The 27697-nt window shown below is 32.9% G+C and overlaps 4 protein-coding genes, 2 long non-coding RNA genes and 1 other non-coding gene across 8 annotated transcripts; 4 read left to right on the top strand and 3 right to left on the bottom strand.

Annotated features, from left to right (window-relative positions):
- The first annotated feature begins 917 nt into the window (after positions 1 to 917).
- On the top strand, positions 918 to 3101 carry LOC118039234 (cytochrome P450 78A7). The gene is made up of 2 exons (XM_035045883.2): positions 918 to 2107; positions 2202 to 3101. Exons 1-2 carry the CDS (start codon positions 1118 to 1120, stop codon positions 2811 to 2813), a joined length of 1602 nt encoding a protein of 533 aa, XP_034901774.1. The 5' UTR covers positions 918 to 1117; the 3' UTR covers positions 2814 to 3101.
- A 9782-nt stretch (positions 3102 to 12883) lies between these two features.
- TRNAL-AAG (transfer RNA leucine (anticodon AAG)) lies at positions 12884 to 12964 on the top strand. Its single transcript has one exon. It is a non-coding gene; the product is annotated as a tRNA-Leu (tRNA).
- Positions 12965 to 13085: 121 nt separating this feature from the next.
- On the top strand, positions 13086 to 16003 carry LOC118039241 (uncharacterized). 2 transcript variants are annotated; one of them, XM_035045896.2, is made up of 10 exons: positions 13086 to 13309; positions 13602 to 13697; positions 13867 to 13941; positions 14293 to 14361; positions 14533 to 14609; positions 14783 to 14871; positions 14961 to 15090; positions 15272 to 15362; positions 15455 to 15520; positions 15773 to 16003. In XM_035045896.2, exons 1-10 carry the CDS (start codon positions 13157 to 13159, stop codon positions 15890 to 15892), a joined length of 966 nt encoding a protein of 321 aa, XP_034901787.1. In that variant the 5' UTR covers positions 13086 to 13156; the 3' UTR covers positions 15893 to 16003. The 2 variants fall into 2 exon arrangements, with proteins under 2 accessions (XP_034901787.1, XP_034901795.1); XM_035045904.2 differs by having other exon boundaries at positions 13602 to 13714.
- A 1801-nt stretch (positions 16004 to 17804) lies between these two features.
- Positions 17805 to 19532, bottom strand: LOC118039258 (stress enhanced protein 2, chloroplastic). Its single transcript, XM_035045915.2, has 2 exons — positions 19115 to 19532; positions 17805 to 18372 (listed from the first exon to the last, which is right to left on the bottom strand). The coding sequence occupies exons 1-2, from the start codon at positions 19451 to 19453 to the stop codon at positions 18103 to 18105; spliced, it is 609 nt and encodes a 202-aa protein (XP_034901806.1). The 5' UTR covers positions 19454 to 19532; the 3' UTR covers positions 17805 to 18102.
- Positions 19533 to 20001: 469 nt separating this feature from the next.
- Positions 20002 to 21239, top strand: LOC140955556 (uncharacterized). The gene is made up of 2 exons (XR_012169776.1): positions 20002 to 20282; positions 20495 to 21239. It is a non-coding gene; the product is annotated as an uncharacterized lncRNA (long non-coding RNA).
- LOC118039268 (uncharacterized) lies at positions 20513 to 21351 on the bottom strand. The gene is made up of 3 exons (XR_004685900.2): positions 20989 to 21351; positions 20854 to 20894; positions 20513 to 20736 (listed from the first exon to the last, which is right to left on the bottom strand). It is a non-coding gene; the product is annotated as an uncharacterized lncRNA (long non-coding RNA).
- A 981-nt stretch (positions 21352 to 22332) lies between these two features.
- Positions 22333 to 23336, bottom strand: LOC118039271 (protein MIZU-KUSSEI 1). The gene has a single exon (XM_035045937.2). It carries the CDS (start codon positions 23095 to 23097, stop codon positions 22345 to 22347), a length of 753 nt encoding a protein of 250 aa, XP_034901828.1. The 5' UTR covers positions 23098 to 23336; the 3' UTR covers positions 22333 to 22344.
- Between the last annotated feature and the right edge of the window lie 4361 nt (positions 23337 to 27697).

Genomic DNA, 27697 nt, shown 5'->3' with positions numbered 1-27697 from the left:
GTGACAACAATATTAGAAAAAACCCTACGAAAACATGTAAGTTGTAAAATAAAGATACAAGAACCTGACTCAAGCAAACCCGAGGTTATGTGATAGATATGCAATGGGCGAACAAACTTGGGTAAACCTTTAAATCCTATGGATTTGATAATAATATTAAGATAACTTTGTAGATGACCTAACTTGGCAATTTAACTTGTAATCCAGGTGATTTAAGGCCCAGACCAAGTCGAGTTCCAATGAACATATAGGGAGGATTGACCTGGTCTAATCTGATAAAAAAATAGGATTGACTCATAACCTGACTAGTTATGGATAAACTTACTAAAAATTTTTATTTATTTTTAAATGATGTTATTTTTATATATTTAAATAAAAAAATTAAATCAAGTTAATTAATCCAATTTAGTCAATTTACTTGACTCGTAATCCGTGTATTGTTCAAAATTGACCCCTCATCAGATTTGAAAGTCATTATCCATATAACTTTAAAAAGTTATGACTCAAGTTATTACATCATGGTGCTGGATAGATAGTGAATTTCTATCATCGAGGGAGGTGCATGCACAAAGAAGATGGCAGGCAATAGGTTCAACGCTTCTATGGCGCCTAATATCAAGTGGCTATATACAAATAACGCGAAAATGCTTTTTTGTTTTTTTCAGTCTTAGAACAAGTAGTGACTAGGCAAACAATAACTCACCCTCTCCACACCCCATGCTCTTGCCATTGCTGAAGCCACTATCCCCTCTCTCTCTTTCACTCGACGTGAATCCAGCCCCGTCCTCTTATTTCCTTTTTATTACTAAATATTAAATATATACACATAAATGTAAAAAAAGAAAGAAGAGTAAATGATAAAGAAAAAAAAAGTATAAATAAAACATTATTTTATTAAAAATAAAAAACAAACAAAGCACTTAGTCCCATCGAATTCTTCATCTCTATAACCCAACCACCTCTTCATCTATTTATACCTTCTCCACCCGCCTGCCTCACGCGTCCTTCCCTGAGATACCCCATCGCTTCCCTGTAGGTGTCTGAGAATCTCCGTCTTGATTCCGATAGGAAACCCCCTCTTCTTCCGTTCTTAGATTCTAGATCTCTTGTTTACAAAATGGAACTCGATTTGGTGACTAAAGACACGAGTTGGTGGGTGTACACCCTTCCAGCATTTCTAGGTTCTGAAGTTCTGATTGATGGATATGTTTTGTTCTCCCTTGTGATGGCCTTTGTGACTCTAGGTATTCTTACATGGGCTTTAGCTGTTGGTGGTGTTGCATGGAGAAATGGAAGAAACAGAAAAGGTCATCGCCTCATCCCTGGACCTCGAGGCTTACCCGTCCTTGGTAGCCTGCTCACCTTGTGCCGGGGTCTGGCTCACCGCACCCTGGCTTCCATGGCTTGGAGCCGAGACAACACTCAGCTCATGGCTATAAGCCTCGGCTCCACTCCTGTTGTTGTGGCTTCCGACCCTGGTACTGCCCGAGAAATCTTGACCTCCATCCACTTTGCTGACCGGCCCATTAAACTGTCGGCTAAGAGCCTCATGTTTAGCCGGGCCATAGGCTTTGCGCCGAGTGGCACTTACTGGCGGCTTCTAAGGAGAATAGCTTCCGGTCACTTGTTTTCTCCGAGGCGCATTTTAGCCCATGAATCCCTCCGACAACTAGAATGCTCAACCATGTTGCGTGACATAACAGACGAACAAGAACTCAACGGTTTTGTTTCTCTAAGAAAACACCTACAGTTTGCCTCCTTGAACAACATCATGGGAAGTGTATTTGGGAAGAGGTACGACATGGAACACGATAGCCAAGACCTAGAGGAGCTAAGAAGCATGGTTCGAGAAGGGTTTGAGCTCTTGGGTGCATTCAATTGGTGTGACTATCTGCCATGGCTCAACTACTTTTATGACCCATTTCGTATAAATGAACGTTGCTTGAAACTCGTTCCTAGAGTTAGGAAACTCGTCAAGGGCATCATTGAAGAGCATAGAATCAGTGAGTCAAGAAAAGTTGGTGATAGTTGTGATTTTGTAGATGTTTTACTGTCTTTGGAAGGTGAAGAGAAGCTCCAAGACGATGACATGGTCGCGGTCTTATGGGTACATGTCTTTTTTTATTCATTAACTATATGTCATCCCATTAACTCTTCTTATGGAAACTGAACTAAACGACTCGTTGGATTTGGTCTTGCAGGAAATGATTTTTAGAGGGACAGATACAACTGCTCTGTTAACCGAGTGGGTTATGGCAGAGTTGGTCTTGCACCCAGAGGTTCAAGAAAAGCTTCATTGTGAGCTTGACATGGCCGTGAAAGACGGAAGCTTGGCTGCCTTAACAGATGCTGGCGTTGCAAAATTGCCTTATTTGCAGGCAGTGGTGAAAGAGACTCTCAGGGTTCACCCCCCGGGTCCGCTGTTGTCCTGGGCCAGGCTGTCCACGTCAGACGTCCAGCTCAACAACGGAATGGTCATCCCTGCCAACACTACTGCCATGGTCAACATGTGGGCCATCACTCACGACCCAAACGTGTGGGAAGACCCGCTGGAGTTCAAGCCAGAGAGATTCATAGAAGCTGACGTGGATGTGAGGGGTAATGATCTGAGGCTTGCACCCTTTGGGGCTGGACGGAGGGTGTGCCCCGGCAAGAAGTTAGGGTTAGTCACTGTGACGCTTTGGGTGGCAGAGTTAGTACACCGTTTCAAGTGGAATCAAGATGTGGATCACCCAGTTGACCTAAGTGAGGTCCTGAAGCTGTCTTGTGAAATGGAGTGTCCCCTCCACGCCGTGGCTGTGCAAAGGAAATAATCAGAGGTCTGTAGGGTTTCTATTTGTTATAGGGTATGGGCTTGTTGTCTTGTTGCTTTTCCTATCCTAATTTTCCTTTTCCTCTACCATACATCCTCGGTTATATGGATGGTTTGGTATTTGATAGCGCCATTGGAAGGGCTCCAATTTTGTGAAGTCTTTAGAACTAGGAGTCTTTCTTCCTCGTGTATCATTATGGTATTTTCTACCGCTTAATTTGGTGTTTCTTGTTTTATCTTTCTCCAACTGTTTGAATGACCAGGGCTCCTAACGTCCGATGCTTTGATCGATACATAATTACCGGTGAACATCCTTAAAAAGGCAAAAACTTAATAGGGTTGCTGTGAAGAAATTTTTATACTTCCCCCAACACTCGTTGGGGATGTTGTGTCTCACGCCTTCGCTTTATTTCATTTTTGTGTCAGGTAGTGTAAACAAGTAGCCTAAATTGCTCCAAGGATAAATCATCGAAGTTAGATTTTAAAAAATAGAAGTTAAATTTGTATATAATATTGTTTTAGATGAGATATTCTGGCATGATGAATTAAACTTATATGGGAATGAAAGCAAAATTGTTTCTGTTCTTGCTGCTCGTACAAAATTATCTCACGCCACGCATACATTCATAAAGCAGGAGTAATAACTGTTTGAACGACATGGGTTTACCTCAGGGTTTCATGCAAATTTTCCGTAACAAAGCCTTCTGATGACATGATTGTAAATTGTCCATTGCAATTCTTCGAGATAGCATCTGTAGACTCCACTTAGTCTGGCGTATGTAGGAAGAGAGTTCGTGATAAACAGTGAATCATGGCCGACCATTGGGGTAGAGATGGGGGTTTTAAGGTATTCAACAGAATTTCTCGTGAAATGTGTTGCGTTTCCTTCAGTGCCACAAGCAACAGCATTTGTCCGGAACTAGAAAACAAGCTATAAGCTCGAAAAGCTTGATAGAGTTGGTTAAACCACCAATGCAAGGAAAGACTCGGCTGACTCTCTATTTTTTTTTTCGAGATTTTCATTTTAAAATTTTATAAATCTATGGTAAGGTAACGAGTGGATATATTAATGAGCAAACTAAAATATGAAGGGTGACTATATGACAATATATTGGGTAAATGATTGTTGTTCCAAGGATTTGAAAAAACTTGTGTTTATATATTTTATGTGTGGCGTTAATGGTGAGAGAATAGTAGCTTAAAGATGATGGCATAGTTAATAGTAAAACTAAAAATAAATATTAATATAAGTTGTCATGATGAACAAATTATATTTTGTTTGTAAATTACTAAGATAGTCCAAATTGTAGCATGAAAGAGCTATTAAAGACATCCTAAAAGTAGAAGAAGAATGGTGGTTACGACAATTCAAATATAAGAGTTTTAGGTCAAATGATAGCAAAAGATGTGCAAATTTAGATCAATTTGGGTAAGGAAATATCCGGAGTATTTAAAACTATGAAGATAATCTAAGTATACGCAGATAAAGATGGATGTGATGTACCAAAAATGGAGGGTAATGTATTATTAAGACAATCCCGGATGTGAAAAAGAAAATGAATGTGTTATTAGAAATATGTGTATTTAAAAGTATAATTGTAATTATTTTTTAAAGTGTTTTTTATTTATAAATCTTGAGTTTTTTATTTAGACTTTATTTGTTTTTGTATTTTAAATATTATTTTAATATATTTATAAATAAAAAATAATTAAAAAAATAACCTTAATTACATACTTAAATAAAAAAACTTAGGATTTATGAAAAAGTACATGTAAAGAACAGTTAGTAGCTAAAGAATAAAAAGTAGCACATAAATATGTGATCAGTCATGTGTACATTTAATGTGATCAAGAGGAATGATTGGAGACTAGATTTTTTTTTATCAAGGTTGCCCTGGAAATAATAGTCAATTACTTTCTCCTGTTTTTTTTTTTTAATATAAATATTTAAATCAGTTTATATGAATTTTAACTAATTTTATGGTTCTTAAAATTAACACTTATATAAGTTTCTAGTAACACTGAAAGAATTTGAACTCGTGATTATTAAAAGCAACGTATCAATTGCTTGCACGCACCTCGATTAATTCCATAAGGTCCTGAAGTTAACAACCATGTAAGCTTTTTAATTGCCCAATATTTATGGGACTCGAGCTGATGAATCTCTAAAAAAATAAATTTAAAACTTACTAGTTAAATTATATTTTTAAGATTTATATCAATTGCTTTCTTGACAATTGGGGTGGTGCGTACCCCACGGGAGACCTATTTACACTTATTATAACAGAATGGAAATATGTTATAAGATCCAATAATAGGAGCAAGAAACCTTGGAAGGAGATTTAAGGAATTAAACCTCTTTTGCGATTTATGTATAAGTGGTTTTGAATAGAAGAAAATTTATATTACAAAAGAAGAAATAAGAGAGAAGACCAATAAAAGAGTGCAAAGAGTGAAGAACTGGATAAGTTAACAGACTATAAATTATTTGGCTGTGATGTGATGTGAGAAAAGAGAATTATATTTTTTTAATTTTTGTTTTTTTTATATATTTTAAAAATAATTTTTAAAATAATAATTTTTTAAATTAATAAATTTTTGATGTTTTTAAATTATTTTTATTTATTAATATTAATTTTTTGTGTAAAAATAAAAAATATTATTTTAATATATTTAAAAGTAAAAAATAATTTAAAAAATAATTATAATTATATTTCTAAATATATATACTAAAAAATATAGTTATTACTTATAAATATGTGAGAATAGTATTTTTTTTATTTTTTATTAAAATATATTATTTTATATTAAAATCACCTCAGTTCTTTGCACCATGATTTGTTTTTCCCCTTTTTGTCCATAGTCAACATGCTTTTCTCTTACATTTCTCATGTTTCTTTCCTGCCCTTATCAACTTTATTGTCGTCGTCTCTGCGCTGCAGGACTAGTTTCTCCTTTCATACCTAGCTACTTGCTTTTTACATGATTCTTGCAGATTAGTGGCCTTTTTTTGACGATGCTTGCGAATCTAAACTTATGACTTCATCAGCCACCATTCCGGCACAATCTTTCCGATGAACTCCTCGTGATATCTCTCTCTCTCTCTGTTTTTTTCCAAGCTATTTAATGTTTAGACTTTGCCAAACCATCATTTATGCTTAATAAATTGCTCTCTTTTGCTGTTTTTTTATTTGAATTATAGTTTAAAACGCGATATATAGATAAAACATCATCATGTGGCGGATGAATTATTCACTTCATATTGCTCAACTCGCACTCCTCCCCCCATTAAGGTAATGTTTTACTACTGCTGCTGCTTGGGGAAATGACACTTGTATATATTTACTATGTTTATTCATATATATATTTCTTATTTAAACTGATAAATAAGGTCACATGATTCACATACTATATATATTCGGATATAAAAAGTTGTCATGTCCTCGAATATTATCATACAGATATACTTCAGTCAGCAGCATTACAACACAGCTGGTTTAGTTGAAATCGAACCAGGCGAAACCAAATAGGCTCCACCTAGCTAGCAGAGGTCAGCACAACATTAATGAGTGGTTTGAAATCGAACACCTTTGTTGGCTTGCCGGCTCTCCAAGTAAAAAGATCTTTAACCTACGTACACATAATCGTTAGAACATTAGAGAATCAAAGATTCGTCAACAGTGGCCGTACGATCTCATCAGTACTCTCTCCATGAAAATATCGCAATTGATGCAAGTGTATCTGTGCTAAAGAGAAACTTGGGTGAAATGCCAAGACGGCAAGCAAAACACAGGGAGCTAGAGCAGGGGACGTACGTTGAGACCATGGCTCAGAGACAGATAGAGACCAGTAAAGCTCAGGGATCAAGAAGGAGCAAAACCACGTGAAAATGGCAATTATTTGCTGAACCCCATTTATATCTATCAAGTCATGATAACTGCTGTATCTCTCTTTCGTCTCTGTTTTCCTTCTGAAATGAAGCAAAAATTTTGCATGTCATGTCCTTCGGATTTGGCAGAGTTGGGAGTGGTAGTAGCTGTGTCGCGTTGCCATATAAGCTGTAATTAGTTATTGGTATGTTGATTTTACGCGTGGTTCTTGATGGGGGCTTGTCTGCAGTAAGATTCCCGTTGCAATGTCAGGTTGTGCAATCAAACTCTGCCGCTTTTGACTGGAGAAAGTTCTAAGCACTCGAGGAGGACCACTCATTGATGGCGAGACGAGGTGTGTGCCCAGAGGTTGGGTTTTCCTGTGCACGCTTGCATTTCTTGATTGGTCAAACGGGTGGCGGGGCATTGCAGCGGGTCGGTTCGTGTTTTTCATGGATGAGCGAGGAGGCAGTGGTATGATGATGAACTGTGCTTCGTAAATTTCACGCGAGGTGGGTGCGAATGATTCCCAGTATTCAACGCTCCTAGGTCTTGACTCCTGAAAGTGAAACGACACCGGAATGACAACGTTCCTTGGGTGGTTTCCTTCTGTGATTTGTGATGGTGAGCCGACCTATAACCTAGGTTCCGTTTGGGTATGGGCTCAACCTCTTTTAAAAATTATTATTTTAATATATTATTGTTAAAAAATAAAAAAAATAATAACATAAATGCACATTCGGAGTAAAACTTAAAATAAAAAATTCGTATTGTTTTATATTTTTTAATTTTAGAATATAAGATAGGAATAAAACTTTCAATAAAAAGAATATCATGATAATATATCATAGATATAAAATCATGAAGTTTAATTTTTAATTAATATTAAAAAATAAAAAAATAAAAATAAAAAATAAAAATAACAACTTAATTTAACCCAATTTAATTTACTAAATCTATAATTTAAACTTCATAAAAATTAATTTAATTAACTCAAGATAAATTATAAAATTTAATTTTGAATTAATTTAATGTTAAAAAAATAAAATTAAAAAAATTAATTAAAAATAAATATAAAAAATAAATAAGTTAACTTATCAAATTTATAATTAATCTTATAAAAAAAACATAAAAATATTTTAGATCAATCCAGGTTATTCCACCAAATTTTTATTTCGAGTTTTAGAATTATGATAATCCTATATAAAACAAATTAAAATGAATAATAAAGCATAATTTTCAATTAAATCATACAATTCAAATTAACCAATATTAATTTATAAAATTCAAGATCTAAGTTATAAGATCTAGACATAATAAAAAGTAAATAAAAAAATCACAATTTAATTTTTAATCAATTTAATGTTAAATGATAAGTTTTTTTAAAAAATACTAATTAAAAAAAAAAAGTTAATCAGATAATCTCGTAATACAAGCCATGAAATTAAAATAACTATATAAAAAACTAATGGTAACAAATCACAAGAACAAGGTGTTGAAGAATAAAAATACTAAAGGAGAAAAAAATATTATTGCAAGTTAATTGGGTTACTTTGCTAAATTTATAATATTAGTTACCAGAATAATCATATAAAATATAAATTATAAGAAATTAAAAAAGTTAATTTTTAATAAATTAAAATTTAGGAAAAAATAAAAAAATAAAATATAAATATAAAAAACTAAAAAAAAAATGTAAAGAAAAGTGTTTTGTGCGGTGAATTAAAGTAAAATATCTTTTCTTTTTAATTTTTTAAAATTTTATCACTTATATATAAAGAAAACGAGAGAGAGAGAGAGACAGTTAGCTACGCATACGAATTAATTATTATTCTGCAGGCAGCATTTCTTTCCTGTCTAGACGGCACTTTGCACACTTGATCGGGGCGCAAGCAGCGAGATTTTGAGTAGTTTGTTTTTTCCTGTGTTTAAATATTACTTTTTTATCATTTGAAATTATTTTGGTGTGTTAATTTAAAGATAATAAAATATTATTTTAATATATTTTAAAATAAAACACTTACCATAATAATAAAATAAAATGGGTAAATTTATTTTTTTAAAAAAATTGATACAATCACGTTTTCAACAATATTTTTTTAAAATATTATTTTAATATATTTTAAAATAAAACACAACCAAAATAATAAAATAAAATGGGTAAATTTATTTTTAACAAAAATTTGATACATATCACGTTTTCAACATTTTTTTTTTTTTTTAAATATTGTTGTTAGAAAAGGTGACATGTTTAAGATGACCGTGACATTTGAACATTTATAAACATAAGATGGGGCTCTTTTGCATGTTTATACATGCAAACGTGTAATGCAAGCACGAAAAGGACAAAATAAGGTGGGGGGGGGGGGGGGTTGGATGGTACTTTTACAGATTTTACAATGTACACAGGTTTTTCTGTATAACAACAACGTTTGAAAAAGCTTACTAATTGCTAAGTTATTTTGTATAATACATCTACACGGTATGCGTTGGCCCTGTTTATTGTTTTTTTTTTTTTATATAAAAAAAAGTAGTTTTTTTTTATAAATAAATTATTATTTTTATATTTAATAGAGTTAATTAAAAATGAGTTAAAATGTATTTTATAGTGTTTGACCATGTCATAAAAAGTGAGATGAAATTTAATTATTAATGTTTATTTTTTTTTAAAGTTTATTAAATGTAAAATTAAAAGTTGAATGAAAATGAAATTGATAAAAAATCTAATTTTATAAATTATTTTAAATAAAATAAATAATAATTAAAATAATAAAGATTAAATTTGACATTTTGAAAAGTTGAAAGATAGTTGAAATAAGAAAAAATAATTATAATTTCATAAATTTTTTTAAAATAAAATAAATAACAACCAAAATAATAAGATGATCAAATATGATAGATAAAAATTTTTAATTAAAAAAATAAAAAAACAAATAATAATAATAAAAAAATATGAACCAAAATTAATATAAAAAATCAAATTAAATTTTAAGAGATGGAATTGAAAGAAAAAAAATCAAAACAATATATGTATATTAGATTGTTACTAATTTTGTGGTTTGTAATATTAGATTGTGTGAGAGCATGTTAATTAATGTTAGATGGTGGTGATCATGTGATGAGACAATGCTGCTTCCGACAGCACATTCTAGTTAGCATAGATGCTAATGATGCGGTATTTGTCATTAGTCATCTAGTTAAAAATGGTGATTATAATCTTTTTATATATACAATGACCTTCTGTGTAAAATTTAAGAGTGTTAAGCACGAAGACAGGGGAGATTAAAATACTTACAATTAATCATTTAATAGGTGATATAATTGTAAAAGTTTAAAATTAAAAAGTTTATTTTTTCTTTATTTTCATGTTTGAGCTATGTGATTGTTTATATAATAGTTATTAAAAATTTATTTAATTATTAATTTTAAAAATTTATAAAATTAATTAAAATACATGTAAACTGACCCAAACATTTATATTAATTACTTCCCATTGCTCTTGCAAAATAACAGGAGCATGTTCCTTTAATGGGTTTTTCTAATTTTTCACAACCACGTTTTTTATCTAAAGAATTATTTTGAAGGATTTAAACAAACTTATTTTTGTATTTTATTTTGGGCGATTGGTTTCGATTATTAGCTCCATTTCAATAGAAACAGACAGATTGCAATTTTTCTCTCTTGTGATTTTCTGTCTAGTTCACTCTTTTTGTTAGAGGTAAATAAAGCATGTTTCTCTCAATTTTCTTTCAACTTCATAAAGCTGAACTAAATCTTAAATTTAAATCCTAATTTACTTAGGATTTTTTTTTTTTTTTGGGGGGGGGGGGTGGGGGTCAATGAATCTTTTTCTCCATTTATTTTCTATCATTTTATGGGTTTGATGCTGCTAATAAATTTAGCAAGTATTATTTATTCTAGATGATTGGTAAATACAGTGGTCTGTCAAGTTCGCTCAACTCAATCAATCAATCAATCAATCAATTAATAAATCAACTTCTTGTGCTTTGCGTCTCTTTACTCTCTGTAGGGTCAATAAAGAGCATGATTCGTCAGACCATTGATATATTTTTTTGGATTTGTTGTAAACAGTTATTGCATTGTTCCCACTCCATCGTTTGGATATCCTCATTTGCCATAGAAAGGAAGCTCGTCCAATGTTTGGTAGTGTTTGGTGATGAGTTTTAATTTGTGTTTTGTAAAATTTTGAATATTTTTTTTTTATTAAAATTGAGTACGATTTGTATTTTTTAGATCGTTTTGATGTGCTAATATTAAAAATAATTTTTAAAAAATAAAAAAATATAATTGACATGTATTTCAGGCACGAAAAGCTATTTAAAAAACAACCACTACCACACTACCAAATACATTCACAAGGTTCGTGAGTAGCTTTATTTGGTTTTAAAACCCAGTTAGTAGGTTAATCTATGATCGGAATCAGGACCGGAACTAGCCAAGTTTTTAAAAAAATGAAAAAAAAGATAAAACGCAGGTGATCTGATAAAAAATCAGTTTGCAAATAATTGATTATTTATTTATTTTTTAAATAAAAAAATAAAATTAGGGTTGATCCAAAATAATTTGATAATTTGATTAAAACCTGTGAGTTGTCCAGGCTAAACAACAGTTTGGTTTAAAAACTATATATTTTGGGATATGATGGAGGAATTATTTTGAGTCTTTTGTATCGTATAAAAGATAAATATAAAACTTTAATTTAAAGCAATTTAATATAAATAAAATATTAAAATATTAAAAAATAAAAGATTTTAATTAAAAAAAAAAGTATAAATCAATCACCATAGAGATTTGCTTTGTTGCAGGGCGTGCTCAAGCCTCTTAAAGGCCATCAGTTTTCTTTCAGAACAATAAGTTTGTAGAAATTAAATGCTATGTGAAATTTTGCTTTAATTATACCTATAATCATTTTGCATTCCAAGTCAAGGCAACTAACAATTATCATTGTACAGAAAGAAACAATTCTAGTACGGAGAATACAACATCGACAAGACTATTGAAAGATTTATTTTTTTAATTTAAAACTTTGTAAAATTAGTTAAAAAGCTTTTTTTTTTTTTAATTTTGTTTTTAATAACATCTTTTTATCTAAAAAGTCGAACGGTTTTTAAGGTTAGTATGGTCAATATTCGTTAGAAACGATATGTTTTTGTTTTTCTGGGAAACGTTTCCTCATGTACTGGTTCTATAGAGAATTGTCAAATTTAACATGGATTTAATTTGCGAAAAAGAAAAGGTTTATGTGTTTTAATTTGTCTCTGCGTTTGCACCTATGTTTGGTGCAAATTTGCGATGTGGCTGATGTCATAAAAAAACATCATCAACAACACTACCAAACACGTCTAAATGGAGACCTGTTCACGAGCTGGGTATGTTATGGCCTGGCTCAATCTGGGCCCAACTTTTGTTTTCCTAGATATGGGCTGGGCCGATATGTTTTAACTGCTATTTAGGCTCTTGCGAGGCCGTAAATTTGCTTGGGCTTTTTTACTAGGTTTTGAGCCGCTAATAACAAGCTATAAATATAACATAATCTTAGATGCTTATCTAAAGAAGGAGCTCTTCTTCTGTTCCAAGTGCAGGAAGCTATGGGGAATGTGATTAGCCACGTGTTTTTAAAGATTTCATTTCTTTTATTTAAAATAATTTTTTTTAAAATTTTAAATTATTTTGATGTGTTGATATTAAAAAAAATTAAAAAATATTATTTAGATATATTTTTAATTTTTTTTAAATAACCATTATTATAATATCAACACATGTAATAATACAACCCTACATGTTGGAAAATAATTTAATCCAAAATCAATGGTTTCAAAATTCAGAAATTAAGTTTACATTTGTCCAAGTTAGTGGTTTTCTTTTCTATGAATGAAGTTTAATTTTATATTTTAAGAATATGATGCATTATATTACTAGTAATAAGAGCATAGACAAATCATTTAATCCTATAAAAGAGAAATGATAAATGTATTTTAAAGTAAAAACTATGAGAAATGTTTAATTAAGAGATAATGTTATGATTGAGCCTAATAAGTTCCCCCCATTAAAATAGACAATAATTTCACGATATTATCACACACAGCTTCTCTGTTCTAAGTAGCCGTGGCCTATTAAAAAAAACAGTGATTGAGTCAAATAGATCATAGATATGAATAAATTAGGACGGGGGGTAACACGTGTTGAGATGGCCGAGTTGGTCTAAGGCGCCAGATTAAGGTTCTGGTCCGAAAGGGCGTGGGTTCAAATCCCACTCTCAACATGATTAAAATGTTTTTGTGTTTTTTAAATTTTCAAGTCTTCGCCTGAAAGTCGCGACGTGTCCGAAACTGATCCGCGTGCGCCAAGCCTAATCAGCCTTATCTTCAGTTTTCGAATTTTATCTTCACCAACACCAACGGCTTGCTCAATTTCTGCAGCTTTAATAATAATAAGAGCCAAAAAAAAAAAAAAAATGCTAACTTCAATGGTTTCTCTGTCAAATACTACTGCATCACCATACACTGCATTTCAGTGCTGTAATCATCACCACAAGCTGCTGCAAATAAGAGCTTCTTCTGCTGCACCTGGTGTTGACCTCAAGACCCTTGAGTCTGCACTTGCTAAGGTTCTATCCATTAGATTTTCATCTAGTTAAAGTAACGAAACTAGGTGCTTCCATTATTTTTGTGAATTTTCATTTATATGTTTACCCTATTTTTTAATAACCATGACAAATTTAGTTCAGGCAATTGATCACCAGTAATCATATTATAGGAGATGAACATGAATGTCGTTGCCACTCTAATCTAGCAACTATGAACAAATCCCAATTGACGTACCATAATGGATGCCAGCTTTATTACACGCCTCTTTCCTGCTGCTATATTGGAGCATTGACAAATATGTGTTTGCTGCAGAAAGACAGCAATGCTGTTAAAGAGGCACTTGATCAGCTAAGGGAGGTTGGTTGGGCTAAGAGATGGAGCTCTCAGCCATATGTCTCTCGCCGTACGGTCAGTCTCCATCACAAGTATGAAGTTCTGGGATTGTGCTGCTCAAAATATTAGCAAATACTTGCAAAACCATTCATACATGTACATGAATTATGCATATGTTTTCCTGAAAACTGTGTCTTTTTTGTCTTCATGGAACAAATTTCTTGACTGGTCAACCCTGTGCCAGACATCTCTGCGGGAGCTGACGACTCTTGGAATTAAGAATGCAGAGAACCTGGCAATTCCAAGTGTTAGAAATGATGTAAGTGTTAATAATTGTTATGCTTCTACACTAGATGGATTTACTTGGAGGGAGAGAGCATTAACATAGGCACTGTGCGCTAGCATTAATTATAGCAAATCTGCTAAAATCGAATGGAACGAAAACAGGTTGAGAAACTTATAGTGCGACTTGCTTTAAAATTGGGCTTCCTTAGCTTCAACTTAAGCATCTGAACTCCTCCTAACTAATTAAATTGCAGTCTATATACTGCTGGAATTTGATCACTGTTTTTTTTTTAATACTATTTTTGTCACAAAGCTCACCTTATGCACAGCGTAAACATGAGGTTCAAACCACCATTCATGTAGTTAATATCTTTCAGCAATACAGGCAGCTTTTCTTTTCACAGTGGTGGGAACAACAGGCTTTTTGGGGGTCCTTGCTGGCCAGCTTCCTGGGGTAAATTCTAAACGTTTCTCGGTGTTATTTTGTGTGATTTGCATGCAAAAGCATATGTTAGGCAGTGTTTGTGTGTCTTCCTGCAGTCTTATGAACAGTCTTTTGTGCGTGTAACATATACAAGAAAAAATTGAGTAGTCTTGCTTCTGATGATATTTATATTTTCTGTAGGATTGGGGTTTCTTTGTGCCATACTTGATTGGGAGCATTTCTCTAGTTGTCCTGGCTGTGGGGAGTATTTCTCCTGGGTAAGATCTAGCTATACAGATATAACTTCACAAGTCACCTAGAATCTTCTAAAGTGCTTTTCTGATGCACTGATATTGCAACGAGTCTAATTTCCTTTTTCTGTAGAAGAGATTTGACAGAGAACTCATGGATGCATACGTTATGGCTGATACTTTTTATCTGTTAATTGTAGGCTTCTTCAAGCTGCTATTAGTGGCTTCTCTGCAGTTTTTCCTGACTATCAGGAGAGGATAGCTAGACATGAAGCAGCTCATTTTTTAAGTACTCTCTCTATTTTATACATCTACCAAATGAATTGAAATGCCTGATTCAGTAGCTGATTGATGAAATAATGATCTTTTGTATTTCAGTTGGATACTTGATTGGCCTTCCTATCCTGGACTACTCATTAGATATCGGGAAAGAGCATGTCAATCTCATTGATGAAAAGCTGGAAAAGCTGATATATAGTGGGCAGCTTGATGCTAAGGAGCTAGATAGGTATCTGCTTTAACGCATCGACTCCCGAAAACACAAACAATAAGTTGTTCTATATATTTTCCTGATATTGTGCTAATCTATGTTGCTGCTGGAATAAATGGGAAGTTAATTCGGTGTAATATACTTCAAAAATACATAATGTTCCACCATGCGCGGATAAAGCTGAACCATGTTCTATCAGGTTGGCGGTTGTAGCAATGGCTGGACTTGCCGCAGAGGGTCTGCAGTATGACAAAGTGGTTGGCCAATCTGCTGACCTTTTCACTCTTCAGGTTTGCTATCGCATAGTGCTTGCGCTAATGTTTTTTTTAGAAACGTTGCAAGTAAACTGAAAGTCAAAGGATTTTCTTTCCATTTAATGCAGAGATTTATAAATAGAAGCAAACCACAGATCAGCAAAGACCAGCAGCAGAATCTTACTAGATGGGCTGTAAGTAATTATCAACTGACTTGCATGGTCCTTTCATTTCCTTTCCATACGTGCTTGTGTATAAATACATGTACGTGTATATATTTGGTATATATCGGTTAGAACATTAATAAATTATAAAAGCTACTCAACTGGGACTCTCTGTAGTTTCATTATGGAGTGATACATGACTAAGGTAGGAAACATTGAAGCAATAAAACACCTGTGAAGTCTTTTAATGGTGTATACTGATTCTGGGAGAAAGTAATGCAGGTTTTATTTGGCGGATCTCTTATTAAAAACAACAAGTCACTCCATGAAGCCCTAATGACAGCAATGTCGAATAAGGCGACTGTATTAGAATGCATTCAAGCGATCGAGAAAGCTGCATAATTCTATCGCCTGTACCTTCTTAGACCATCGTATTTACTCCCAACTTTGCTGTTTATTCTCCCTTTTCTTCTTTTCCATGCAAATTCTTAATGAAAGATGAATTTTGAGCAATTCCAGTTCAACTACCGAGCCATGAATCATTGGTTCAGGGAACTAGATTCGTAGAATATCTTGTGTTTGTATCGCATCGTGCACGATTCATTTCCAGAGCAAAGGACAAAAGTTTAGAAAGAGGAACTTAATCATAGAGAGTTCTACAAGCAAACTGGTCCCTTCAGCGGATGGTGGTGACGAATTATGAAGCCAAAACATGTCATTTGCAATGGACTTGGAAAACAGAATGTGCAGAAACCTGTTTATTCGTTTGAAATTAAATTAACTCTGCATCCGACTTCGAGTCAGACTTGTCTATTAATACTGCAACCAATGTGTAGATTCCATTTGTTCATTTCATCCTGCAAAATGAACCTCCGATCTTCAAGTGTAGCCTCTATTTCATCCGTATCAGAAAAAAAACGTACAACAGACTGAATCACTCATCTATGACTTAGGTCTAGCCTCCCTCAAGAGAAAGATCTTATCTCTCCCATGTACAGTCGACCATACATTGAAAGCAAATCCTTGAGACTTGTCACTCCATTCTCCAAGTGATCATTAAAAAAGTAAATGAGTATATAAAATTGAATACCGCTCTGATGGCACAATTAAAAGATACAAAGCTTAGCTTGTCGCCAAGTGTTATACATAAAGGTCTTGAGTATACCGAACCCTTTTCACCCATAGCCAAATTAGTCACTCTCAAATACTTCTTGTTGATGTTGTTTGACATTGATCCTTGTATCAACTCGATGCTTAAAATGCCTTCCTCCATTGTGATTTGGATGAAAAGGTTTATGTACTGCCTCTTTCTAGCCTTCATCATTAAAAAGCAAATATCATGTGTTGACTTCATAATTTACACTATGGTTTAAAACAAGCATCACGCAATTGGTTCTCAAAGTTCTCAACAACCATCAAACAAGTTGAATCTCAACAATCTAAAGCAGACTATTTCTTGTTTACCAAGATATCAGGTGCATCTTTCTCAATAATATTACTTTATGACAGTGATATGATTATCACAGGAAACAATACTGTCATAATTAAAGAGCTTAAGATATTTTTTTTCGGATCAAAGACTTGAGTCATCTCGGATACTTTCTTAGAGTTGTGGTTACTTACTCAAAGCAAGGTATTGTTATTTCTTAGTGTAAATACACTTCGAATATACTTTAGGAAGCAACTATAATTAGGGAAAACCAACTAAATTTTCAATAAAACAAAACAAAAAACTCACGTCTTAGATGATGAACTACTCAAAGACCCATCACAATATAGATCCCAACAATTAGATGATCTTTTACTAGATTTCATGTCTTTCTTGGAGGAGCACCCATATCTTGGGGAAAAAAAACAAACAATCAATCATGTCATGCTCCTCGGCAAAAATAAGAACACAAATTCATGACATCTCTCAGTGAATTAGTATGACTCAAATATCTTTTGTCGGATTTACAATTAACACACTACGCATTACAGCCAACCACGTGTTCCATGAAAGCACAAAATATATTGAAATTAATTGTCACACTATGTGAGAAAATACAATCAGGTTTTTACGGATTTGACATTCTTGGATGCCATCACATTGTCGCATCCTTCTTGTTGATGGGAGCCATATATTTATACCATCGTCCAAAAACAAGGCAGGTAAGAGCTGAAATTCATAAGAAAAACAGAAATTTGCTGACAATCGTTGAGGACAATAGATGCAGTATATGCTCATTCCCCTGCTACATAGTATAATTCCAAGTCGTAAAATGGACATGGTAATGAAAATAATAAGACAGTTGCATGGGAAATTCAATACCAGTAAACACAAAAGAAAAGAGTAAATTTCATTTTACGTGCAGGACAGATAACTTTACGGAAGACTTGAGCACGTGTTTATGTGTAGTATACACTGAAAGTTACTATAGGTATCATTCTAATCGAGGATAAACCACGATCAACTCTTCGTGTACTTGTCAAAGAAAATACACCATGATGAAAATCAAAATCCATAATTTTACAGAGATTCCTGAGATATGTATACACCAATCTGCAAAATAGAAGCACAATTTCCTCAGATGCTCAACTTCTTCTGCATAATGCACTTACACTTCGTATGCTTAGATCTCATCAGACCAGTCACTGGGTTCAGTATCATAGAAAAGGCCATCGACAATCTCATCTATCAGTGAATCAATAAACGTGTTGCAGCCAATCGTGAAGATACGGCCTACTCTGTTGCGAGCGCTAGAGAACCAAGCAAAAATTGCAGCACAAGTAACAGCTCCCAAACATACTCCTACTGCTTCTTCAATCCCTACTAAATCCATCTTTCTAAACACAGTATTCCCAGTAACCACCTCTGTTGTTACTGTTGCTGCAAACACAATCTGCAGGAAACATTCATTCCATGAAAAAAGTGATTCTTAGTGAAAGGCTTACAAATTTGCATCAATTGTTCTTATTGCACTAAGGTGACAAGGATCAAACTGAGTGAACAGATTGAGTTTATGTTCTATAAGTTTCTCTCTGTCTTGGGTGGAATAGGAAAACTGGGGATTTTAAGGTTTTGATCAAAGAAGAGAGGAGCTGGATAGTGTTTTTTTCTAGCAGGTGATTTGTTCGGCTATATATGGAGACTCTTCAAACTCAAAATCGCAGTAATTTGCACTATAAATAAGAAAACGCAATACTTATTACCATTTAGAATAAGAAAACATCTTAAGGGAGAAGATCAATCTTCCCAAGTTGAATGATCGATATGCTTTATATCTTCAACTCTAGCTAGAACTAAAAAATGGAAGAGATCATTAAATCAAGTTGACAATTATTGATTTTGTGAAGGGTTCCTAACTACTGATCCAATATCCAATTACAGGAGGTAATTACAGGAGATTAAATCCGAGCACTGATTAATTCATGGGATTGATTTGTTTTTTCTCAAGTAACTTGATTTTTTAAAATTATTTCCTTAAATTATGGGATATGGCTACAAATCATATCTTAAATTTCTTTTATTGTTGATCATTACTAGTACTATTAAAGGTTATCATAATCACTCATCTAACAAAATAAAAGGGGTTAATAACTGCGTTAAAAATCAGAGAGACGTATAGAGATGAATTGGCTTACCATAGCAAGTCGACCAGAAATGATCTCGAAATCTCGACTTTTCTTAGAGCTTTCAATATACTCAGATAAAGTTTCAAAAAACGGAGACACCACCTGATCATCATGATCTCCACTGTCCTTTCTTGAACTAGTCTTCACTACCCCAAATCCATCCTGGCCGTACGACCTCAGTGTGCACAGCCTTGGTTGCAACATTATCTTCCCATTCTCCGCTATATTAGCCTTGATTTTTGGAACCGGAACCTGAACTGGAATAGCTGCACCAGCTTCTCTGCTTAAAACATCTGGTTTTTTATCTACGAGCTGACAGTTGATTGCACGCGCTGCCACCCTTGCCATATTAGAGAGACAAGAGCAGGGTTGGTCTACTGATTCCTGGAATCTTGGGGTTACTGTGCCTTTGAGGTTGCCTTGGTGGTGGTAGCTTATGTAGACACGTCAGGACTTTTCTTTGTGAAGTCCAGCGATGACGTGGTGAGCTTTTGGTTCGGTGACGTCGTTTTCAAATGGTAGAAGTGGGTGGGCGGGCTAGTGTAAAGACGACATGTAGTTTTGTTATTAAAAAAGAAAATGAAATATATGACAGGCTGCTTTATGGTTTACGTGTCAAAATGAGCGAAGCATGCCTCTAGGCTTTCATTAATGTTAAGTGACCGAGACCGGTGATGAGGGAGAGATTTTTAAAAAAATATATATTAAAATATTATTTTTTTATTTTTTATAAATTATTTTTAATATTAAAGAATCAAGATAATATAAAAATTAAAAATATATAATTTGAAAAAAATTAAAACATAAAAAGTAATTCATTTTTTTTTAAAATACTTTTTAAACATAAAAATAAATAGCCAGAAATCTTTCTCCACTTTTAAATGACTTTTCAGAAATGAAGTGTCCAGAAAAGATTATTTTCTGGGAACTTGTTCAAGTAGATATATCAGAAAAGAGGTTCTGAACTTGTTTTTATCATTTACATGCTGTTTGTGCAGCAATATAGAATTTGACCCCTATTGTGTACAGCACGGATGGTACCACCCGGGGGCGCCGGCAGGGCCGGCCCCTGCAAAGATTTGACTCTGGCTCCGCCCCCAGCACCACCATCGCCTCTTACAGCAGGAAGACTTCAACGGTGGCCATCCACAGTACTGAACAAGCTAGCCAGCTGAAGGTGCAAACCTGCCTTCCTACGTGTTCAACTTTCCTATTCATTAGGATTTTTATTTCTTTAACTTGCTGTGTTGAATTTATATGATGACTGGTAGTGACAATAACTTTATATCATGATGATATGTCGTGGGATTTAACACTTTTTCACGTGTAGCCAGAAATCGGCCATAATACATAATTGTACCGATGGTCTTATGAAGACATTTCCTACAGGGCTAAAACAAAGAGGAGAAGATGAATCCCACCAGATCAAATACAAGTGAACATGGATGATTGATTACAGCACCAGTAACCTCAAAGAAATTATTTAGAGCAGATATCAAGATCGGGTACAAGGCTTGTAAATTTGAGCAGCAGCCTCTTCAAGCATTCTTAGGGGGTGGACCTTTGGGCACCCCTGGGCGTTTCGGACCCCTGGCTGTGACCTTGACGCCTCTTTCTTGCACAGTTACTTCCTGCAGATGAACAATATTGGCAAATCTCTACTTCAATATAGTCTCTTGACAGTATTCTACTCCTAATGACAGATCAGATGATTTCAAGAACAAGAGAAAACGAAAGAAAAAGTAAACCTCCACTGATTCTGACGAGGCTTCATCCCCGTTTTCATTTCCTGAAAACAGAAAAGAAATGGGAGTTACTGGATTTTGCCAAGAAAATGCAGTATTGCTGTTTTCAATTAATTGATATTAGATGATGGGCTTTACCTTGAGAGGTTCTGTTGCCTCTGATAGCTTCAAGTAGATTGAGGAATCCTCTCTTCAGATCTTGTGCAAGTTTCTCCATTACAGGCACTTTCTTGGTTTCTGCAGTCAAAGATGATCCATAGGAGCTTTTATATATAGCTTATGCCTGCAAACTTTCTGCAGTCCCTAGACGAGTCAATGGATGATCCAGCACCATTCCATGTGCTTTGGTTATAATTTGACTGATAATTGTATTTTATTATTGCATGCCATTTCATTGCTTTTGGCTGGAAGGTTCCCAGTAATCAGTACTACTTACTAGAAAATTGAAGGATATGGACTAATACATGTTTCACAATCATTGAGAATTTTAGTGCTCGACTTCTTGATGGTGTTAGCTTGGTAAAAGTCATTTGAGTGACTTGAAATCTGTCCATTAATTTATAATTCAATCAATAATTATGTTCCTTAAGAAATCTAAAATTCAAATCTCGTTTCTAACAAAAAAAAAAAAAAACACTTGAAATCTAAAGATGAAAATTAAATCAGATGAAAAACTAAATTATGCGGTCATTTCCTGTAGATGCATTCTTGTGTGCGTTGATAATTGTAATAAAATGTGTTTGTTTAAGAAGAATTTTAATTAAAAATATATTAAAATTATGTTTTTTTATAAATATTGTTTTATATTTAACATCAACACATCAAAACTATAAAAAAAAAACATCTTACAAAATAAGGTTAATACTATTTTAGATAAAAAAAAAATTTAAAAAAACACTTTAAAAACTATAAGTTACTATAATGTCAAATAGACAAGAAGCAAGATACATAATACCATGGATTCACACAGTATTTTAGTTTATTTATGTTTTTATTCTCTGAAATGTTTTGCACTTTGATCACTAAAGAAATTGTTTTTTTTTTAATTAGTCCTTTTACATTGTGCTAATTGAAATTTGAGTTTGATGATTTGTTTTTATGGGATTATATATATGACAAAAAAAAAGCCCCAACAATAAGTTAACTTTTCAATTTTGCAAAATAGAATTTAATTCTTTTGTGTAAAAAAATTAAGGCTTGAGAGTTTAAATATGACAATAAGCAACAATGCAGGGATTTATTTTTTTTACTTTTTATTCCGTCCCTTTTAAAAGTTTTAGGTCCATGGAGTTTTTTTTTAGGTCTTTTTATTTTGAATTTTTTATGTTTTGTACTTCAATTTTTAAAAAGAAAAATAAACTTATCAAGAAAGAAGAGAAAAATAGAAAGTGGTTAGTTAACAACATTTCAGCATTTAGAACAACTATAAAGATAAATTAAAGAACAACTATAAAGATAAAAAAGAACAGCAAACCCCCGTTTCAGTAATCTTAGTCAAACCCTCATGAAGAATATACTAAGTTCAGGCCCAGTATCACCTTCTGGGCTTATCATGTATAGTGTCTCGGAATCCTTTGAGCCCATAACACGTTCAAAATGGGCTCTCATGTAGGCCAACTCCCCATCTGGGCCCTCGACCACCGAATTCCCTGGAAGTACCCCTGCCCCCATGGATACTGCCTTGAGAAGCTCCATGACATTCAAATCCTCCTCCGAGGCATCTCTTTTAACCCCATAGCCACCCTTTCTGCCATTGCAAAACATTTTCCACAATGGCTCATCTAACACCCTAATCTTATCCTTATCAGATCTCTTTTCACATTCTAGGGCAATCCTTAACATCCCTGTGCTCATTTCTTTCTGTAACACGCTGGTTTGCATTGCTAACTCAACAACCAATGAAGGGAGGCACCTGGGGTTTTCTTGCACCGACAAGCTTACCCTACCTTTACGATACCCAAATAAGGTCCCTGTAACTTTACTTCCCGATATCCCTCGAGCACTCTCTGACAGTCCCCCCGAGAGGACAGAAATCTTGCATGCTGGGGACGTTAGAATGGGGAAAGTTCGAAAAACCGAGCGTAAGATTCGAAAAACTTTGGGTTTGTGTTTCTTTTTTTGGGGTGGTTGGACAAGAGATAATTGCTGGTGCTGTCTTGGGGGAAGTGGTGGTGATGGTGGTGGTTTTGGTGTTTCTGGCGAGCCATCTATGGACGCAGAGCTGCCTCGAGGAAATAACTCCCCCATGAATGGACTTCGATGTTCCAGAAAGGTGAGATTGCCATCACAGAGACACACGGAGATTGATGTACGTTTTGTTAGATGCTGGTTTGTGGTAAGGGATAAAGTTGGGAGCCTTGGATATGGTCAACGACCCTATGTTTCTGGGGATTTCGTTGGTTTTTTTGTCCTTAATTTAACATCAGATCATTAGGTTAAAAATGGATTGCTTGTATTTAAGCTCCTTTTCTAATTTGTTAATCTCTGTGTATCCCATGCTAGCTAATAATTAACTAATATAAAAATGAATTGCATTTTTTTTCCTCCCGTTGAGGTAAAATTTATCCAGTTATACGCTACTACAGCTAAAAAAAGAAAAGAAAAGAAAAAAGGCTTTCTTTTATTCTTGATTGAAGGGTAACATTAATTAGCATAAAATTGATAAAATCAAAATGATTAAGACTCAATTAATAATAGAACAATATATTAGTGGCTAAACAGAGGTTGCGATCTAATCATGTCCGAGCACTTTGAGTCCTATACCATGCACTCCCACTTGACACCCATCCTAATTATAGAATAGTAAATTAATTTTTGTGATCTAAATATCTATTTTGTTACAATATATATATTAATTTCTTTAATTCCAAATACTGTTGTTATTCATTGAAAAATATTGTATATCCACCGAGAAACATTGGTTTTTCCCTCGAGAGAATGTGAGAAGACCCAAAAAAATAAAAAATAAAACATTTGGGTTTTTGTGGTATCGTTATCATGAATTGTATTTTGGTTATATCATGCTATATTGTAAATTAGAAGTGGAATTATTAAAAATAGTGTTCGGTGATACACTTTAGAAAAATTATATTTTTACTTTAGAATAATATACTCTAGGAGTTTGATGAGTTTGATATATTTTATAAAATGTATAAGACTTGATATTAATGACTCGGTTAGCAAACCGATTAGATTTACAAGTATCTAGTATAGGTTATATTACATTACTTATCTAACGGTACTTGAAGAATATAGTAATATCAGTTAAATATCTGATACTAAAAATTCAAAATTTATTAGTAGATATATTTTTATACTTGGCGGAGTGGTTATGTCATGAGAATCATCTAAACAAATATGTATTACAAGATCCATGATGAAATTAAAATTTATTACACTGGATAAAACTGGGGATGAAACTTAATAACTTTAGAATTTTCTAAAGTATATTTTATACTAGACAAAACCAATGCTAGCTATTTGTGTTCATTGTAATAGTCAATCAACATTTTTAATGGCACAAAGTTGTATGTATAATGATTAGTCTGGATGTATATCGTAGATATAATACCATTAAACAATTGCTTTCAAATGTAATTATTTCTATTAACTATGTAAGTTAAAGAAAAATATTGTGAATCCACTAACCAAATATTTATTGAAAGAATTAACTTGTATATAATTCATGGAAAGAAATAAGGCTAAAACCTTTAAAAAATAAAAGTGTAATGATAGTAATCTTATCTAGTTGATTAGAAATCTCAATATCTAAGTTCAAAAATAAAAACAATGTCATATAACATTTTCACGGAAATTATCATTTTTTATTTATTATTATGATAAAATAAGTGTTAGTTACAGTGCGATAAAAGATAAGTTGTGCTCTTAATGTTTTTTATATATTGGTACACCAAGTGGAGCATAGAAAAATACTTTAAAAATTATGTACCTATATGAATGAATAATGTAATCATTTTTTTTTAAGAATTCTAATAAAATCTGAATTTTCTAAATCATTTATAAATCAAGAAATTTCTCAGAATCAAAATGAACACAATAATAAGAACCAAAAAAAAATCTCTAGATAGATAATTATGTGAGTGCTATTATTTTAATTTACATAAAAATTAAATAGTTTAAGATATTACATTCATTATTTTGTAAATGTGATAGTATTTCATCATGAAATATTCAAAGTTAAAAGATATGTATCTTAATGTAGTGATCAACAGAATAAAATATCTACGCAGATCTTGGTGTTAATTATTTTTGAAAATTTTTCGAGCATCAAGCAGTTCATCCAGTTTTTTTCATAAGTAGCAGAAAGGTTATTTTATTCACACGACAGCCTTCTCAATCAGGTTCAATGGTTAGCTAGCAGCAAGGTGTTCTTCTTCGGAGGCAACTGTCTCACCGAAGTTTCCATAAACGCAACTCAGATGGCATATGTATGACTCGCTATACTGTTTTGTTTTAGAAACACTTCAATATCAGGCTATTGATTGATCTGATGGATCAATTATTCTATTCCCAACGTTATTATTGCAAGTTATTGGAGTTTTACGAGGAAATTATATATATATATATATATATATATATATATATATATAATTAGTTTATAAGTTCCGGTACAAATGTACGAGGAAATTTAATTTGATTTTCTTACAAGTTAAAATTAAAATAATATTATTTTTATTTAAAAAACAAAACTTAAAATGACATGATAAATTTTATATCATTGCATATTCTAATGGTTCCTGAGAACAGCAGCCCACGTGCTGTTGCCAAAATAGACAGAAAGAAACACAACACGCATTTCCATAAATAAGGTAAATTACAGTAAACGAAAAAACACCATGAAATTAAAATATAAGAGATGGAGCATAGATTTTTTTTTAAATTAATGTTGATACCAGAAAACTTATATGAATCTTGATTAATTTTATGAGTTTTAAAATTAATGACTATGTAAATTTTTAATGATTTTAAAATTTATAAAATTCAAACTTGTGACATCTATAAAACAAATATAAGGTATAATTAGTTAAACTACACCCTCCACAAAATTAAATATATACTATGCAGACTCCTTTCTGTATCCCAAGTATTGCCGGACATAATCTTCATGCTGTTAATGGATTTAAAGTGCTTCTGATAATTTATTAAAAAAAAAGAAAAAAAATAATCTGTGAAAAAAAAACTAATTTGTTTAATATTGTATCCGGCAATAATAAAAAAAATCATGAGGTCCCAAGTATGTTTGCATGCGTGAACGCAGCAAACACGCAAGCTAATATTCGAATTCATAGAATAATTAATGCCAATCTAATGTTGATATCGTTCTAAAACAATCACTAGGATATTAGTCATTTGGTTTTTATACCAAGATATCATACTTCCTGTTTTATTTTTATTATTTCAAATAAATTTAAAAAATTAGTAAGATAGCATAATTTATATGTATTATAATTTAAAAATATGATATTTATAACTTGTCGTTATCCAAAATAATAATATTAAAAAAAATAATGAATGAGTTGAAATAAATAAATATTAAAAACACATTAAATTTAAAAAAAATAATGAGAAAATAAATCTAGCAATATAAAAATAATAATAATAATAATTAACGTAAACTATGTTATTTTATCAGAAAGTGTTATTAAGCAAACTATGCAGGTATATGCACGTCGGTGTGCGAAAATGATTGGGCAATCAATAAAACTCAGCGGATCCCATTGGTTTGGTGGCCACGTCAACCAGTCGTGGCTTTTATTTTTCATCAGTCATCACCACATGGACCTGCTTTTAAGTGTACCTGGTCTTTCCATAATATTCGGTGTAATTGGCACCCAGCCAAAATCATTTAAATAAAGAGGATAAAATACATCTATTAAATAGCTGTTTGAGCATTTTTAACATAAAAAATAATTACAAACAAAAAAGAATTCATTTTTTCTTAGAAATAATGTTTTGAAGGTTACTATTTTTTGGTGAAAACAAACACAATCCCTCCTTTTGAGTGTTTTAGTCATTGCATTTTCAAAATATTTTTATTTTTTTTGTTTTAAATTGATATTTTTCAAACCATTTTGATATATTAATATCAAAAATTATTTTTAAAAAATAAAAATTATTTTAAAAAAATCACTATCACATTTACAAAATATATATATCGTGAAATACTAGAGAAAAGCAATAGTCCATCATTTTATCTCGAATTTTAGGATTCTCAAGAGTTAGAAAACACAACCACGCGAAACCAAGAGGGTAGTTTGCACTTGTTTCAGACAAGTAATAGAATCTTGTTTCAGACATATCAATAGCAGCTGTCATTTTGAATAGACGACTTTCATGGCTAGCAAATCCATAATTATAACATTCAATTTTTAATTCTTTTCTATGCTTTCCACCCCTTGACCTCCTCCTAGCTTAGCTCCTCCCCTTCCCTACATCTCGTCCTGCCGCCCGGTTCTCTCTCTCTCTCTCTCTCTCAGGCAGCCGCCTCCACACCTACCTTTTCTTCTTCTTACCCATGTTTGATCTTGGCGACGAGCTTACAGTAGAAGGCTATGGAATTCCCTGGCTGATATGGATCCAAATATTGGTCTTGGTCCTCCTCGTCATTCTCCTTTTCTGTTTCAGTTTCTTTCCTTCAGATCTCTCAGACACCACCACCTCTTCTTCCTCAGCTTCGCCATCTGCTGTCGGTGTCTTCATGCCTCTCAATTCCCATTTAGACAAGCAAACACTCGAGCATAATGATCACACAACAACTGCCACAAACTGCTTGCAACACAGCCAGGTATATATGAAGCTCCTTGGCCGTTTTATTTTTCTCTTATCT

This window comes from Populus alba, chromosome 5 (genome assembly GCF_005239225.2).
Source record: "Populus alba chromosome 5, ASM523922v2, whole genome shotgun sequence".
Taxonomy (NCBI): Eukaryota; Viridiplantae; Streptophyta; class Magnoliopsida; order Malpighiales; family Salicaceae; genus Populus; species Populus alba.
This window is presented reverse-complemented; position numbering and strand designations above follow the sequence as displayed.